Source organism: Callospermophilus lateralis, chromosome 6, assembly GCF_048772815.1.
Source record: "Callospermophilus lateralis isolate mCalLat2 chromosome 6, mCalLat2.hap1, whole genome shotgun sequence".
NCBI classification, from domain to species: domain Eukaryota; kingdom Metazoa; phylum Chordata; class Mammalia; order Rodentia; family Sciuridae; genus Callospermophilus; species Callospermophilus lateralis.
Genome location: NC_135310.1, coordinates 112,015,909 through 112,033,441, shown reverse-complemented (window position 1 = coordinate 112,033,441; position 17,533 = coordinate 112,015,909). Strand labels below are relative to the sequence as shown.

Here is a 17,533-nt window from a genome sequence, read left to right as displayed (position 1 = left end):
AAAGCTATTATTCAAGATATTTATTGATTCTATTAAGAATAATTTTAAATGTTAGTTTTAATATATTCAAGGATGTTTCTAGTGTCCATGGTAGTGATTCTGAACTTGCGGGGTGACCTAGTTCCCCTTCCCTCCCTGACAAACCTTGCTGTCAAGAGCTGCTGTTTCTGAGTGACTGTGGCTTGGTGATAGCTGTTGCCAAGAAATAGTTTCCAACCATTGATCTAGGGAGTCTCGCCTTGGACAAGGACCATCTTTCACACAGCTGTAGAAAACTCACCTGGTGTCATACATCTATCCAGTGACTCCAGGCTTATTACTTGAATGAAAAAAAAAAAATAGAGCCTTAATTAGAATTTAGAATTGAGTGAGAATCCAAAAAAACTCCTCCTTTTTTAGTCTGATCCTGGAATTGTCTTCCCATTTTAGAATTGTAGTCTTTTTTTTTTTTTTCTTTTTTCTTTTTTTTTTGGTGATACCTAGGATTGAACTCAAGGGCACTCGACCACTGAGCCACATCCCCAGCTCATTGGATTTTATTTAGAGACGGGGTCTCATTGAGTTGCTTAACGCCTCACTTTTGCTGAGGCTGGCTTTGAACTCATGATCCTCCTTTCTCAGCCTCCCAAGCTGCTGGGATTATAGGCATACACCACTGAACCCGGCTAGAATTGTAGTCAAATTTTATAATTTACTTTAATGAGCCATATATCATTCTGGGGAAAGGATTAAACTGCATTTCGGCACAATTTAAAGCCAGGGATGCAGGGGTAAGGTCCATCTCCTGTAATTTGAAACTGTTTAAAGCCAGAAAAGAGTGTGGTCCTTTAAAAAGTAGAATTCTCAGGGTGCCCTTGACTGTGAAGACTCTTAAGAGTTCTATCTGCAGGGGACTGAGGAGGCCGCCTGCCTGGTAGGGTCCCCAATACACTCATAGGCTGGATATCCTCAGGGAGGCTCTTTTAAGTCAAGTGTTTGAGCAGCCTCCTTGGTTTGATAGAGAATGATGCATGTGGCTTTAATTTAATCCAATATTATAAAATTATTTTATTTAGATTATTTAAGGAGTAGCTTTCACTTTGAATTTTGGCACAGCAAACATTCTGTACGCTTGCAAGTCCTCGTGGCAGTGACGCCTCTGGCCTTTGCTGACCTCCTTTCTCGGAGTATCAGAAATAGGGAAAGGGCACCAAGTAGGGAGGAAAGCTGAAAGAGTTGTATAAGTGATTTTCTTTGGTGTAGGCTCTTTTTTTACTTATTTTTTTTAATTAATTAGTTTGTATCAGAGACTGTTAGGTATTTTATTTGCTTGTTTTAGGTATTTTATTTGCTTGTTTATTTTTTATGGAGCTGGGGATCAAACCCCAGGGCCTCCCACATGTTCAGATGTGTCATACTGCTAAACTAAATCCCCAGCCCAGACATTAAAAAAAATAAACTTAGGAAGGATACACTAGAACTCCTTTTTAATGTTCACGATGAAGTAAAGAAATAATATCCACTTTATAGGTTTAACTAGACATCACAATTGACTGATTTATTCCATGCGATTGTGATGTCTGCAGAGCAGGCCCCTGGGATAGTAATACTAAACTCTAGCTAACATGGTTCTACCACAGTAAATATCTTCAGGATTTAAGGGGAGCCCTTCACACAGATTTTTCTATATCCATTTGATGATAGCTTTCCTGATTTCCCTTCCAGTCCCAATTCACTGCTCAAAACTCACACTGTACTAGTACATTCATGCCAGCATGCCTGTGAGTAACTCGGTCTGGGTCCTAAAGGCAGATTTCACTTAGCTGGCTGCTCTTCTTAGTTTCAGCTATAGATGTCACCTTTTGGCAAACTTTTCCCACTTTTTCTTCTTCCTTTCTCACCCATCATTTCTGCTCTCCACTTCGTTCTATCTCAGATGGATTGTAATCACCCAGATCACCCAACAACTGCACAGATTCATCCACCAATGGGAAGGTTCCACATTGGGAGGACTTACCCTTCCAGACTCTTCCTGAGTGCCCTTCCATGTGACAGGAATGAATTTTGTATTTGTTTGGCCTTGTGACTGACAGAATGGCAAATTGGGGGGAACTGGAGAGGAGATGGCAATTTCAACAGTGAAAAAAACATTTAGTAGAGACTATCTCTTCTGCCTTCTTCGGGCGTGTCCCTCTTCTGGGCATCTCTTCAGGATTTCATTCCTCCGTCCAACTGCCGTTCACAACTGCCCTTTCCAACTGCTCCAGAACCCTTGGCCCTGGCATTCCGTGATGTAAATTATTCCACGCATGGTTCAAAATGGGTGCGAAGCAGTGTTGCCAGGTGTCGGATCACTAGTGTAAGTTGACTAGATCTCGGGAGAGAACTGCTCTTGGAATTTGTACAGTTGTTATGGTTTCAGCCAGAGCACAGTCGTTGTGCTGGCTGAGCCTGAAGCTGCCGCTGGTGGGGGAGAGAGGGAGTCAGATCCTGGAGTGGGGTTGAACTTCTGGTTAAGATTTTCTACTTCAAACATTCTAGTATTGGGATATGGATTGTTTGGAATCAAACAGTGGCAGTGCCTCTGCAGGGGGAAGAACCCCAGCCTTGCAGGCCAGAGCCCATAGCAAAGCCTGCGGCCAGAGGGCCTCCTCTTCTGTCTTAAAATGCAGAGAACCTACTTTTTTTATTCCTAAAGATAGCCAAAATATGGCAAGAAATCCAGATTGCTCTCCATGTTTAGAAACATCCAGTCACCAAATGAAAAACTTCTGTATCTATGAGGTCTTTTCTAAAACAAAAATGCTATTTCTCTCCTGTTCATTCTACATTTGAGGAAATGAACTGTTCTTCGTTTATAGTCCCTTTGGGGAATTTGCATGAGGGAGAAGTTGCTGCCAACTATGTTTGTTTTTTTCCCAATCTTTCTTGACTTATAAGTTGAGGGTTTGTTTTCAATAAACACAATTGAAACAATATTTTCTTGAATGGCCACATAATTTTATTTTACTTACTATTTTTATTTATTTATTTTGAGATATGGTCTTGCTGTGTTACACAGGCTGACCTCAAATTTCTGGGCTCAATCTCCTGGGCTCAAGTGATCCTCCTGCCTCAGTCTCCCAAGTAGATGGTACTACAGGTATGCACCACCATGTCCAGAGACCACAAAAAAAATTTAAATCTCATTACTAATAAGCAATTAGAGGGCTATCTCATGAAATACACAGTTATTTATCTAAAAAAGCGTAAGGTATGTTCTTGCATTGCACTGATACCACTGGCTTTTCAATCTGCTTGACTGAAACATGCTTTCCTCTTCCTGTCTTTACAGTTGTCATGGATGATGATGATGACTCGTGTCTCCTTGATCTTATTGGGTAAGGTGCTTATTTTAAACTCAGGATGAATTAAATGTGTGGCATTTACTGAACAAAAACAGCCTAAAAGAATATTGAAACCTGCTCAATTTTTTAGTAAAAATTAAATGATCATCATAGTTATAGCAGGAAGAGAAAGAGATATATCAACATGGGGGTTATAATTTAGTAATTGCTTACTAAACTTTTTTTTTAACAAATCCCAGGAGGAAAGGCTGCAGGTGTAGCTCAATGGTAGAGCGCATGTTGAGCATGCACAGGTCCCAGGGTTCGATCCCCAGTACTATAAAAAAGAAAAGAAAATTCTAGGAGGCAGAAAGGAATGATAATTGGAACTGGAACAACGTAAATAAAAAAAATTAGCCAGGACTGTTGTCACACACCTTTAATCCCAGCAATGCAAAAGGCTGAGGCAGGAGGATTGCAACTTCAAGGCCAGCTTTGGCAATTTAGCAAGAGCTTCAGCAACTTAGTGTCTCAAAAAAAAAAAAAAAAAAAAAAAGAAGAAGAAGTAAAAAGAGCTGCAGATGTAGCTCAATGGTAAAGCACCCTAGGGTCCAATTCCTGGTGCCAATAAACAAACAAAACAAAGAATTTCTAAGAAAATGGCCTTAAAATAAGGAGATTTTCTCAGGCTAATGTCATTTTCTTTTTGCCCTAGTAAATATATAGCTATATACTCATTATATTTAAATTAAGTGAAGGTAATTGTTTATTTGTTGTTCCCCTCTTTCTTTCTTTCTTTTCTAGAGACCCACAAGCATTGAACTATTTTCTACATGGACCTAGTAATAAATCTGTAAGTATTACCTAGAACATCATAGACATAAAAATCTGTTCCTTCTCACAGTTGAAGCAATTTCTTTATTGAATTTCCTCTTTGCAGAGTAATGATGACTTGACTAATGCAGGATATTCTGCAGCCAATTCAAATTCGATTTTCGCCAACTCTACTGTGAGTATTGGAAACAAAATGTAACGCTCAAGTACTTTTGTCTCAAGGATGCCTTGTGAATTGAAGATTTATTTGTTGGGTGTGTGTGGGGGGCTTTTTTGTCTGTTTTTTTGTGGTGCTGGTGATCAAACTCTTATACATTGTAGGAAAATACTACTGAGCTACATCCCCAGCCCCTGTTTGTTTTTGTTTGAGACAGAGGTCTCACTGTGTTGCCCAGGCTGGTCTCAAACTCCTGGTCTCAAGTCATCCTCCTTCCTCAGCCTTGTGAGTAGCTGGGACTATAGGCAGGCACCATTAATTGAAGTTTTTAATAGTCTTTGTATCATGATCAGAATCTTTGTCTTTTGTAATTTATGTGGGAAGAAAATCTATTGAATTATGTTGACATATTTTTTACTTTTAGTCACAGATGACAAGGTATATGAGCCAGGCATTGGTGATACATGCCTATAATCCCAGCAACTCAGGAGGCTGAGGCAAGAGAGTCATAAATTCAAGGCCAGCCTCTGCAACTTAGCAAGACCCTGTCTCAAAAATTTTAACCCTAACCCTAACCCTAACCCTAACCCTAATCCTAACCTAATAAGGACAGAGGATGTAGTGTAGCTCAGTGGTTTAATCCCCAACACCATTAAAAAAAAAAAAAAAAGATTACCATGTTTGTACTATACATAGTTATATGTATAGTTATATGTATAGTATTGTAGGCTGGCCTCAAATTTGTGATCCTCCTACCTCAACCTCCCGAGTAGCTGGGATTATGGACATGTGCCACCAAACCCAGAAATTTTCTTGCTTTCTCCACTTCCTTTCAAATGATTCTCCAAGTCCAAAGATGATGTCCACCTGACTTGGTGGATATGTTAGTCCTATTTCAATTGTTAATTGGATGTGAAATGAATCAGTCAGCTTTTCTATCTAGGTCTTCTCATAATTTAGCACCTAACACCACCTTAGTTTAAGGCAAATTGGCATACTCATTCTTGAATACTTTTAACTTTTCTCTTTACACCCCCCCTTTCTTTTTCAATCTCTCTCTCTCTCTCTAATTGTAGTAAATACATACAACAGAATTTGTCATCTTGGTGCTAGGCATGACATAGCTTAGTTGAAGAGCACTTGCCTAACATACATGAGGCCTAGGTTTGATCCCCAGCACTATAAAAAGCAAAACAAAAACATCTTGCCGGGTACAAAGGCATGTACCTGTAATCCCAGTGGCTCGGAAGGCTGAGGCAGGAAAATTGTAAGTTCAAAGCTTGCCTTAGCAACTTAGTGAGGTCCTAAGCAACTCAGCAAGACCCTGTCTCTAAATAAAATACAAAAAAAAATTGGCTGGAGATGTGGCTCAGTGGTTAAGTACCTCTGGGTTCAATCCCTGGTACCAAAAAAAAAATCTTACCTATTTTCAAGTGTAAGGTTCAGTAGTGTGTACACCCATATTGTCTTCACTTTATTTTAAATGACTGTTGTTGCTTCTTTATTATTTCCTTTTACAATATTTGGCATGTTCCATAAAAGACTACTAGACAGTGGAGTGTGTCTTATTTATCACTGTGTTCAGTTCTCTTCTTACCCTGTGCTATTATCTCTAGTTGAAATGCCTATTTCCTAATAGCTCCTTGAGGACAGAAACTAACCTACAAGTGAGCTTAGTAAATGTTTTACTTGAATAAAATGTTTTACTTTTTTTTAAACATTTTTTTTTTAGATGTTGATGGATTTTTAGTCATTTATTTAAATGCGATGCTGAGAATCGAACCCAGGGCCTCACACATGCTCTACCACTGAGCCACAACCCCAGCCCCAATAAAATGTTTTACTTTTAAAAAGAACACTTAAGTGGAGTTTTCTCAGGTTTTTTTTTTTTTTTTTTTTTAGGTTTTTTTGTTGTTGTCGTTGTTAATTTAAAGAAATGTTGTTAAAAACATTAGTGGTTTTAAAAACATGTTAATATGTTGATTACTTTGAAGAAATTAAATGGCTAGGTATGGTGCATACCTTTTAATCCCAGCTGCTCAGGAGGCTAAGGTAGAAGGATTACAAGTTTGAGGATAGCCTTCACAAACCTATATCAACAAAAATTTAAAAAGTGTCAGGGATGCAGTTCAGTAGAAGAATGCCTCTGGGTTCAATCACCAGTACCACCAAGGAGGAAAAAAAAAAAAAAAATCAATGACCATTCACTCATTTTGTTAGAACCTTGTTTTATCTGGACTGTTCTTGCTGGCACACCTTGTAGACCCCTTGTAGAATAACATCCTTCACTTGGACTTCTGGGGTACAAAGGACTAGAAAGAAAAACTGTCTCCTAATACATAACAACTCTAGATTTGAGTCCCACTCCCTTGGACTGGAAGCCATTTTATTTATATGTGGTGCTGAGAATTGAACCTAGTGCCTCACACATGCTAGATAAACGCTCTACCACTGAGCCACACCCCAGCCCCTGGAAGCCACTTTAAAAAAATAAAATCTTAGGTGCTTGGAGTGTAGCTCAGTGGTAGAGCATGTACTTAGCATGCACAAGGCCTGGGTTCTATCCCCAGCTCCAAAAAATAAAAATAAAAATAACTAAAGTCTATGTCAGTATCTCAAAATCATGGAGCTGAACTACAGGTATTATTCAGCACTCATGTTGTTTATCTGTTCCTTACAAAATAATTTACCAGAGCAATGAAAGTATAGACTTACAGTGTTTAGAAAACAAAGTGAGTAGTTTAAAGACTTGTACCTGAAAAATAGATTGTTATGCTTTATTTGTATTCAAAAGTGAGATTAATTTTTGTACATTTCTTTCAAAGGCTGGATATGCCATATAATACCTTCTTATTTTTTCAGAATGCTGATCCTAAATCATCCCTCAAAGGTGTAAGCAACCAGCTTGGAGAAGGGCCCAGTGATGGACTGCCACTTTCAAGTAGCCTTCAGTTTCTTGAAGATGAACTTGAGTCTTCTCCTCTTCCTGATCTCAGTGAGGACCAACCTTTTGACATTCTTCAGAAATCCTTGCAGGAGGCTAATATCACTGAACAGACATTGGCAGAAGAGGCATATTTAGATGCCAGTATAGGTTCAAGCCAACAGTTTGCACAAGCTCAGCTTCATCCTTCTTCATCAGCATCCTTTACTCAGGCTTCTAATGTTTCTAATTACTCAGGTCAGACGCTGCAGCCTATAGGGGTGACTCACGTGCCTGTTGGTGCATCATTTGCAAGCAATACAGTAGGTGTGCAACATGGCTTTATGCAACACGTGGGGATCAGTGTTCCCAGCCAGCATTTGTCAAATAGCAGTCAGATTAGTGGTTCTGGTCAAATACAATTAATTGGGTCATTTGGTAATCAACCTTCCATGATGACTATTAATAATCTAGATGGATCTCAAATTATATTAAAGGGCAGTGGACAGCAAGCCCCATCAAATGTGAGTGGAGGGCTTCTGGTTCATAGACAGACTCCTAATGGCAACTCTTTGTTTGGGAACTCCAGTTCCAGTCCAGTAGCACAGCCTGTTACCGTTCCATTTAACAGCACAAATTTTCAAACATCTTTACCTGTGCATAACATCATCATACAAAGGGGTCTTGCACCAAACTCAAATAAAGTCCCAATTAATATACAGCCAAAGCCTATCCAGATGGGTCAGCAAAATACATACAATGTGAACAATTTGGGAATTCAGCAGCATCATGTACAACAAGGGATCTCTTTTGCCTCTGCAAGCTCACCCCAGGGCTCAGTAGTTGGTCCACACATGTCTGTGAACATTGTCAACCAACAGAACACAAGAAAGCCCGTCACCTCACAGGCAGTGAGCAGCACTGGGGGTAGTATCGTTATTCATTCCCCCATGGGCCAGCCTCATACACCCCAAAGTCAGTTCCTCATACCTACAAGCCTTTCCGTCAGTTCCAACTCGGTACACCATGTCCAGACCATTAATGGGCAACTTCTTCAGACTCAACCTTCTCAGCTCATTTCTGGCCAAGTGGCCTCGGAGCATGTCATGTTGAATAGGAATTCTTCTAACATGCTCAGGACCAACCAACCATATTCTGGACAGATGATAAACAACCAGAATACTGCCGTCCAGTTAGTGTCGGGGCAGACATTCGCCACCTCTGGAAGTCCAGTGATAGTCAATCATGCCTCTCCTCAGATTGTTGGTGGGCAGATGCCCTTGCAGCAAGCGTCACCAACTGTATTACACCTGTCACCTGGGCAGAGCAGCGTTTCCCAAGGAAGACCAGGCTTCACTACCATGCCCTCTGCAACAAGCATGTCAGGACCTAGTCGGTTCCCTGCTGTTAGTTCAGGCAACACTGCCCATCCTAGCCTTGGGTCTGTGGTTCAATCTGGTGCATCAGGATCAAACTTTACGGGAGACCCGCTGACCCAGCCAAACAGGACTCCAATACCAGTCAGCGTGTCTCATCGTCTTCCAGTTTCTTCTTCCAAATCTACCAGCACCTTCAGTAACACACCTGGAACAGGAACCCAGCAACAGTTCTTCTGTCAGGTAATGCTTTTTTTTTTTTTCTTCAAATAAATGTCTGACAGATTATAGAATGAAAGAATAGAATGCATACTCAAATATAATTTTTATCTTAGGCTCCCAATTTGTTAACTTAAAATGCTCGGTTTATGATCAATTGTGTTTTATCTTCATGATTAAAATATTTTATCCAGCATAACATTTTGGTTTAGAGTTTCTGGAGACAGACTCTGGCATCTGAATCTAGATTTTCTGATGTGGAGTCAGTTAATTAACTTTCTTCTTCAGTGAAATGGGTATATAACCACTTTACCATCCCATGGTGTTATTGGCAGGATTCAATAAGATAATCCCCACAAAGCATTTGCATAGTCTTGGTAGATAGAAGTACTCAGCAGGGGCCAGTATTTATATTTGTACGTACTTGATGAAATGCATTATGGGCATTTAAGAAGAAAGATTATTTTAGATTATTTATATATATCACATAGCAGGCCACTCAGTCTTTGACAATGAACTAGGTAGAATGTTTTAGCTGCTTCTTGGATGCCAACCAGAAAGGCTCAGGGATTCAGTAGGACTCAACAGTGGCCCCACACTAGAGGGAAGCACTTAGAGGGAGAGAATCTGGGCATTCTCATTTGACCAGGTACCTGAGCCTGCTCTTACCATGCCATTGTGCAGGTAAATTACTATGGTAATTGGTGACACCACACAAGGATTAGTTTCTTAAAAGGGACTGATCATCAGCTTCAGTCCTTCATTGTCATTAACTGACCCTTTTACTCCTCTGCTTTCATTTCCCACTCATTTGGAGCATACTCTGTATTTCCAGCTCCTTTCCTTCCCAGCTGGGAGGCCCTTTTCTATACTCCACTTCTACCCTCCTCAGTTCTCCATTTCCACTGCCTTTCTCTTCCACATTCAGAAATTTCAAGAATTTTATATATAATGAATGGATATTATTCAGCAGTAAAAGAGAATAAAATCATGGCATTTGCAGGTAAATGGATGGCATTGGAGAAGATAATGATAAGTGAAGTAAGCCAATCCCAATAGTTCCCAATAGTTCTGCTATAAACATTGATGTGGCTGTGTCCCTGTAATATGCTGGTTTTAAGTCCTTTGAATATAGTACGAGGAGAGGGATAGCTGGGTCAAATGGTGGTTCCATTCCCAGTTTCCAAGGAATCTCCATACTGCTTTCCATATTGGCTTCACCAATTTGCAGTCCCACCAGCAATGTATGAGTATGCCTTTTCCCCCACATCCTTGCCAACACTTATTATTGTTTGTCTTCATAATAGCTGCCATTCTGACTGGAGTGAGATGGTATCTTAGAGTAGTTTTGATTTGCATTTCCTTAATTGCTAGAGATGATGATCATTTTTTCATATATTTCTTGATTGATTGTATATCCTCTTCTGAGAAGTGTCTGTTCAGGTCCTTGGCCCATTTATTAACTGGATTATTTGTTTTCTTGGTGCTTAGCTTTTTGAGTTCTTTATATACCCTAGAGATTAGTGCTGTATCTGATGTGTGAGGGGTAAAAATTTGCTCCCAAGATGTAGGCTTTCTGTTCACTTCACAGATTGTTTCTTTTGCTGAGAAGAAACTTTATACTTTGAATCCATCCCATTTATTGATTCTTGGTTTTAATTCTTGTGCTATAGGGGTCTTATTAAGGAAGTTGGGGCGTAATCCCACAGGATAAAGATTAGGGCCTACTTTTTCTTCTATTAGACGCAGAATCTCTGGTTTAATTCCTAGGTTCTTGATCCACTTTGAGTTGAGTTTTGTGCATGGTGAAAGATAGGGGTTTAATTTCATTTTGTTGCATATGGATTTCCAGTTTTCCTAGCACCATTTGTTGAAGGCTATCTTTTCTCCAATGCATGTTTTTGTCACCTTTATCTAATATAAGATAATTGTAATTTTGTGGGTTAGTCTCTGTGTCCTCTATTCTGTATCATCCATCTACCAGTCTGTTTTGGTGCCAATACCATGCTGTTTTTGTTACTATTGCTCTGTAGTATAGTTTAAGGTCTGGTATAGTGATGCCACCGCTTCACTCTTCCTGCTATGGATTGGTTTAGCTATTCTGGGTCTCTTATTTTTCCAGATGAATTTCATGATTGCTTTTTCTATTTCTATGGGGAATGCCATTGGGATTTTGATCAGAATTAAAAAGTTCCACCAGAAAACTTCTAGAACTAGTAAATGAATTCAGCAAAGTAGCAGGATATAAAATCAACACCCATAAATCAAAGGCATTTCTGTATACAGTGAAAAATCCTCTGAGAGGGAAATGAGGAAAACTACCCCATTTGCAATAGCTCAAAAAAAAAAAAATACTTAAGAATCAACTTAATGAAAGAGGTGAAAGATCTATACAATGAAAACTACAGAACTCTAAAGAAAGAAATCAAAGAAGACCTTAGAAGATGGAAAGATGTACCTTGCTTTTGGATAGGCAGAGTTAATATCATCACTATTCTACTCTAAGGAAGAGATTTTTCCTTCTCTTCCCTTTACATGTTTGTTTGTTTATATCAGTTGAGCACATAGATTCTTACTCATGGATTTTACTCAGTGAGTTATAAACTGTTGTAATCATTTATTTTGAGGCTCAAATTAACCCAAATTTGGCCAAAGGGCACCCCTCCAAATTGGCTGCTGATCTTTCTGACATGTTTCTGTGGTGCTTTGAGCACTTACTTTGATTTCTGGCAAAACAAAATGTTCCCTGTTATCTGGGCATGGTGGTACTTGCCTGCAATCCCAACAACTTGGAAAGCTGAGGCAGGAGGATTGCAAATTTGAGACTAGCCTTAGCAACTTAGCAAGACCCTGTCTCAAAATAAAAAATAAAAAAAAGAAAAAGATGTTCCATATTCATCTTTTAAATTCTGTGACCCTTTCCTAGAATCAACAATTTCTACAAGGAGATTTACTCCTCCTTCTGGAGAATAATATTTAGAAAGCAAGGTCTGAGCACTCTGTAAGTTCAAAGCTACTGAGGTCATCTCAACTGGTAAATACGTTTATTTATACATATGCAATACTCAATATTCATATGTATTTATCAATGTATAATTATTAGCTATGAGTTTATGTTGATACTTCTAATTGTATCCTACAACTACTGGATTCACTCAAGCCTCTTTCTTTTTTGTACTCGTAGCTTCCTTTTCTAAAAGCAATAAAGACAGGTCCACAATATATTTGTTTGCTCAATCCTAGAATTGTAGTAAGTAGCTTTAGAATTGTTATTTTTTTAAAAAAAATATATCTTTTATAACTTTATTTTATTTATTTATTTTGTATGTGGTGCTGAGAGTTAAACTCAGGGCCTCACACTTGCTAAGCAAGCATTCCTACCACTGAGCCACAACCCCAGCCCCTAGAATTGTTAATCCATGTTTTTCATCATTATGAGTATAGATCTACTAATTAGACTTCAATATTGTTTCATAGTGCTGTCTTTAGCTTAAGAATTTATAGTGAAAATACTGTATTCAAAGTTATTTGGGTTCATTGTTTTGGAGTTTTTTTGTTTTGGTTTGTTTTTTTGGGTACTGGGAATTGAACCCAGGGCCTTGCACCATGTGCTAGGCAAAGTGCTGTACCACTGAGCTACATTTCCAGCATATTTTTTTTCTCTTTTTTTTTTTTTTTTGAGACAAAGTCTCACTAAGTTGCATAGGCTGATCTTGAATTTTCAATCTTCCTTCCTCAGCCTCTGGAATAATGGGTTTACAGGAGTGTCCCACCACACCTGGCTACTTAATTCCTTGGAACACATCAGCCATTAGCATGGTGGCACAGTTGGGGCTGCGCAGAACATAGACCTGGACTGAACTCCCTCCTCCCCTATGTTAGTTAGCTTTTTGCCTTTGGGAGAAAAGTCATCGCAGAGGAAGAAAGATTTATTTTGACTCAAAGTCTCTGACATCTGAGTCCATAGTCAGCTGATTCTGTTTGTAGTTTCTAGGCCTGAGGCAAGGCAGAAAAGATTCCAATGAAAGAACTTGGCAGAGCAAAGCTGCTCACCTCAGGGTAGCTGGGAAGCAGAAAGATGAAGGGGCTAGGAACAAGAACTGTCCTTCTTCCTGGGCATACCCCCAGTAACCTACTTCCTCCACTAGACTCCATCTTTTACGGTTTACACCATCTCCCAATAATGCCATCAGCTATGAGACCATGGAAATGATCTATGGATTAGTCCACTAATGAGGTCAGATCCCTCATGATTCAGTCACATCTCGAGACCCTCACCTCTGATTATTGCTGCATTAGGGACCAAACTGTCAATTCATGAGTCTTTAGAGGGCATTTCAGACCTAAACCCTAACATACACCATGCCTGCCTTCCCTGTCACTTTGCACCCTCCCCCGAATTAACTTTTCTTCCTGTTTTCACACACATAAGCAGATCCATATATATCTTTTATTTCCCCTTCTTTCTTATTCAAAATGAAGCATAACATAGATACTCTTAAATTGCAGAAAATTTTCTAAAAATCCCGTATGTCCAATAATAAGGGAATGATTTGAAATGATAAAATACTATGTAGCCATTTAACAGGTTTCCAAATAAATTTGGGTACAGGTTTAAAAATAATTTTCGATGATAAATGCACATGTAATTGTAAAATATTTTTAAAAATGGTTTACTCTTTTAGAAAAATGGTGAAGAAAGCCAGGTGTGGTGGTACACACTTTAATCCCAGAGAATGGGGAGACTGAGGCAGGAGGATGGCAAGTTTGAAGCTAGCTTGGGCAATTTAGTGAGACCCTATTTCAAAATAAAAAAGGCTGAGGATGTGGCTCAGTGGAAGAGTGCCTCTGGGCTCAATCCCTAGTTCCACAAAAAGCAAATAAGAAAATTGATGAGGATAGACAATGTAGTGAACTAGAAAACTGAAAACGCTCTTACTTAAGAAACACTGAGAACTTGATTAGGAGAAAGTATACAAAACCTTAACTGCAATGTCCTGTGGCAGGATATAAGTTAGCTAAATTTCCTTCTAATTTTAAAAACTTATCCCTCACAGAGAAAATGATTCCCAGACAGCATTTATCAAACTTATTTATTTATTTATTTTGGTACCAGGAATTCAGGGGCACTCAACCCACTGAGCCACATCCCCAGCCCTATTTTATATTTTCTTTAGAGATAGGGTCTCACTGAGTTGCTTAAAACCTTGTTGTTGCTGAGGCTGGCTTTGAACTCGTCATCCTCCTGCCTCAGCCTCCAAAGCCCCTGGGATTACAGGCGTGAGCAACCATGCCTGGCGCATTTCTTAAAAATAAGTAAACCATGCAGTTGGTAAAAATGTGAAAAAGTTGCTAAATAGTTCAGTAAAAAAGTAGGTCTTCCCTCCAGTCCCACAGTTTCTTCCTGAAGTCTCCTGGTTTTAGGTTATTTCTATTTTTCCCAGACATAGCCTCTGCTTTTGTTGTACAGAGGACATGGGGGGGGGGAATATATATATATATATAATATAATCTGTAATATACCATAGATATTTTCACTCACTTGAGTATCATTTTCTATCAGTATGTATTGATTTGCTTTATTGTTATTATGATTAATTATACTAATCAGCTACAGTATGGTCCTCCCCCCCCCCCCTTTTTTTTGGCCAGATAATAATGCTTCAAAGGGGAAAAACCTCATACTCACAAAAGTTTCAGTTGTTCAAAGCTAATAAGAAATCTACACAGGCAGCTTCAAAGTAATTTTTTGTGACTTTTTAATACCAAAAAAGTACCAGAAACTAGGCCAGTGGTATTATTTCAAGTGTGCTCCTACTGTCACTTTTGGGGAACAGGTGTATTGATGAAAGGGAAAGCCTTGGAGGTGGCATGAATTGGAAGAGTAGTATGTAGATCACAACCCCCACAGCATCTGAAACACCAATAGGGACTCTTTATAATTTGTGTGTAAATTTTTGTATGAATTATAAGTGTGGCAATGAACTAAAGTACCATTATCAGAGACCTTTGGTGTTTATCTCTTTGAGGAAATTGAATTCAGCAAGTTTTAATACTATAAAGGGCTAATATTAGGGCCAAGTTTTTACATGTAATTATTATTTGTTTTCAATATTAATATATATTAACTTGATTCCAAAAATCGCATGTTATAGAAAAGTGCCTACCCAGCCACCCAGTTACTTGCAGACAACCAGTGTAACCGGTTTCTTGGGGTGTGAACCTAAGTCTCCTCCCTATCTTTGTAATGGGAAAACTTTCAAACACTTGGGAATTTGGAACAATACAGTGAGCCCACTTACCTAGAGTCATTAGTGGTTTATATTAGATTTCTTTGATTTGAGCCAGTAATGTTGTCTATGCCAGTTTTGCACTATAGAATCCAATCAGAGAGCACTGGTTTCATTTAGTTGTCACCTCTCTTTAGTGTATAACAGCCCCATCAATAGTGTAGAGTAGCCCTCAATAGGGAGTTTTCTAATTGTTTCCTCCTCATTAAAGCCCCTCTGGTATAATAGCTTGGGCAAGACACATAATGTCAGTTTGTCCCATTGTTGGTGATGCTGAATATTGGTGATGCCTTGCCCAGTTTCTCCTCAAGGTGCTTGCTCCTTTTGTGAAGAAATGATCTCTAGGATTGTGCTTTGAGACCAAGTGACTATCATGTGTCTTATGTCTCAGGGTAATAAGACATCTTTTTTTTCCTGGTACTGGGGATTGAACTCAGGGGTGCCCTAGCCCTTTTGATTTTTTATTTTAAGACAAGATCTCACTAAATTGATTAGTCTGGCACTGAATTTGCTATTCTCCTGCCCCAGCCTCCCAAGCAGCTAAGCAGTGCCACCATGCCCTCCTTATGTCAACTTTGATGGCCTTCAATAAATATTATAATTGATGGTTTCAAAAATGGTGATTTTTTAAATTGTACTACCCTATCTACATTTATTGACTGAGATTTTACCATAAAGAGAATCTTTTTTTACCAGGTGGCTTGGAATCCCAGTGCCTTGGGAGAATGAGGCAAGAGATCGCAAGTTCAAAGCCAGCCTCAGCAAAAGCAAGGCACTAAGCAACTCAGTGAAACCTGTCTCTAAATAAAATACAAAATAGGGCTGGGGATGTGGCTCAGTGTCAAGTGCCCCTGAATTCAATCCCTTGTACAAAAAAGCTTTTTCTTTTCCTTTCTTTCTTTCTTTTTTTTTAAAAAAAAGTAACATTATGAACTCACACATTTGCTTTTAGGAATTTTGCATTCATTTTAAATTTTTTTTATTATGAAAAATTCTAACATGAACAGAGTAGTTAAAACAGTATAATGAGCCCCACACTCAATCAGCTACAGCACTTACTAGCCCATGGCTGCTCTTGTCTCATCCCTACTCTACCCATTGTCCCCCTGTGCAGTGCTATTTTGAAGCTAATCCTGACATACTGGTTCATCTGTAACAGTTTAATGTGTATTTCTAAAAGTTCATATGTTCTTTTATATATGAATGTCTTGTAATCTATTGCTTTCCTTTTAGATACTCAAATTGTCCCAAATTTGATCATGGAGGCCTGTTGGCTCCTGTACTTTTTCTCTGTACATGACTCCTTCTCTGAGCACTTTCTTGCTTTTTGGCACAAGATATTGTAGGCTTACCTTGAGATCCCCTTGCCTGGAACCTAGAATCACCCATTCTCCAAGGAACCCAGTGAACTTAAGTCTTAATGCTGAGAGTAACTATGTTTTACACTCTCTTATAAATGGATTAAAAATTTAATGTGGGCTGGGGTTGTGGCTCAGCCGTAGAGCACTCGCCTAGCATGTGTGAGGCCCTGGGTTTAATCCTCAGCACTACATAAAGATAAATAAATAAAAACAAAGGTATTGTGTACAACTAAAAGAAATAAATTTTTAAAAAATTTAAAGTCAATGATTAAAGCATAACTTACAAGAATTTAGCCTATCAAACAAAAGTAAACCCATTATTACAGATCCAAAACTCTTTAGATCTATAAATTTAAAATTCTTTGAGATTAGCTGAGCCCGTGTTGCCTACAGCACCTACAGCACAGTGGGTATGGGAGTGCAGGAGGGAGTAAGGCTAAATTCTCTACTCAAGTCTGCAGCCCCGCCTGCGCCTCCCCAATTGCCTGTCTCCCTCCAACCCCACCTGCCTGGCTTACTATGGAATTTCATATATTCAGACATATTTCAAAATTTAAATGTTCTTGTTGGGTGTGATGCACACATCTGTAATCCCAGGTACTTGAGAGGCTGAGGCACAATGATTGCCAAGTTCAAGACCAGCCTTGGCAACTTAGAAAGACTCTGTTTCAAATAAAAATAAAAAGGGCTGGGGATGTAGCTCAGTGGCATCCCTGAATTCAGTCCCCAGCACCACACACACAAAAAATCTAGATGTTCTTATTTTCTTCTCCCACATTTTTTCTTTTTTTGAGGGGGCTAGGTTGGGGGTAGGGACTGCCTGAGATTGGGGGGGGGGGGCTGCCTGAGATTGAACCCAGGGGCACTTAACCACTGAGCCACATCTTCAGTCCTTTTTATTTTTTGAGACAGGATCTCACTAAGTTGCTGAAGCTAGTCTCAAACTTGCAATCCTCTTGCCTTAGCCTCCCAATTTTCTGGGCTTATAGGTATGCACCACCACACCTGACTCTCCTATACTTTTATAAATTACCAAGTCTTATAAAATTCTTTGAAAATATCTCACAT

The 17,533-nt window shown here is 39.1% G+C and overlaps 1 protein-coding gene across 4 annotated transcripts in view; it reads left to right on the top strand.

Annotated features, from left to right (window-relative positions):
- Positions 1-17,533, top strand: part of Bicral (BICRA like chromatin remodeling complex associated protein) — an 80,128-nt gene that overhangs the window by 33,783 nt on the left and 28,812 nt on the right. For all 4 annotated transcript variants that reach the window (XM_076858724.1, XM_076858725.1, XM_076858723.1 and 1 more), the window contains exons 2-5: positions 3,314-3,359; positions 4,110-4,158; positions 4,246-4,314; positions 7,159-8,838. In XM_076858724.1, the coding sequence (XP_076714839.1) occupies positions 3,319-3,359; positions 4,110-4,158; positions 4,246-4,314; positions 7,159-8,838 (1,839 nt within the window). In that variant the 5' untranslated portion in view covers positions 3,314-3,318. The remainder of the gene's footprint in view (positions 1-3,313; positions 3,360-4,109; positions 4,159-4,245; positions 4,315-7,158; positions 8,839-17,533) is intronic.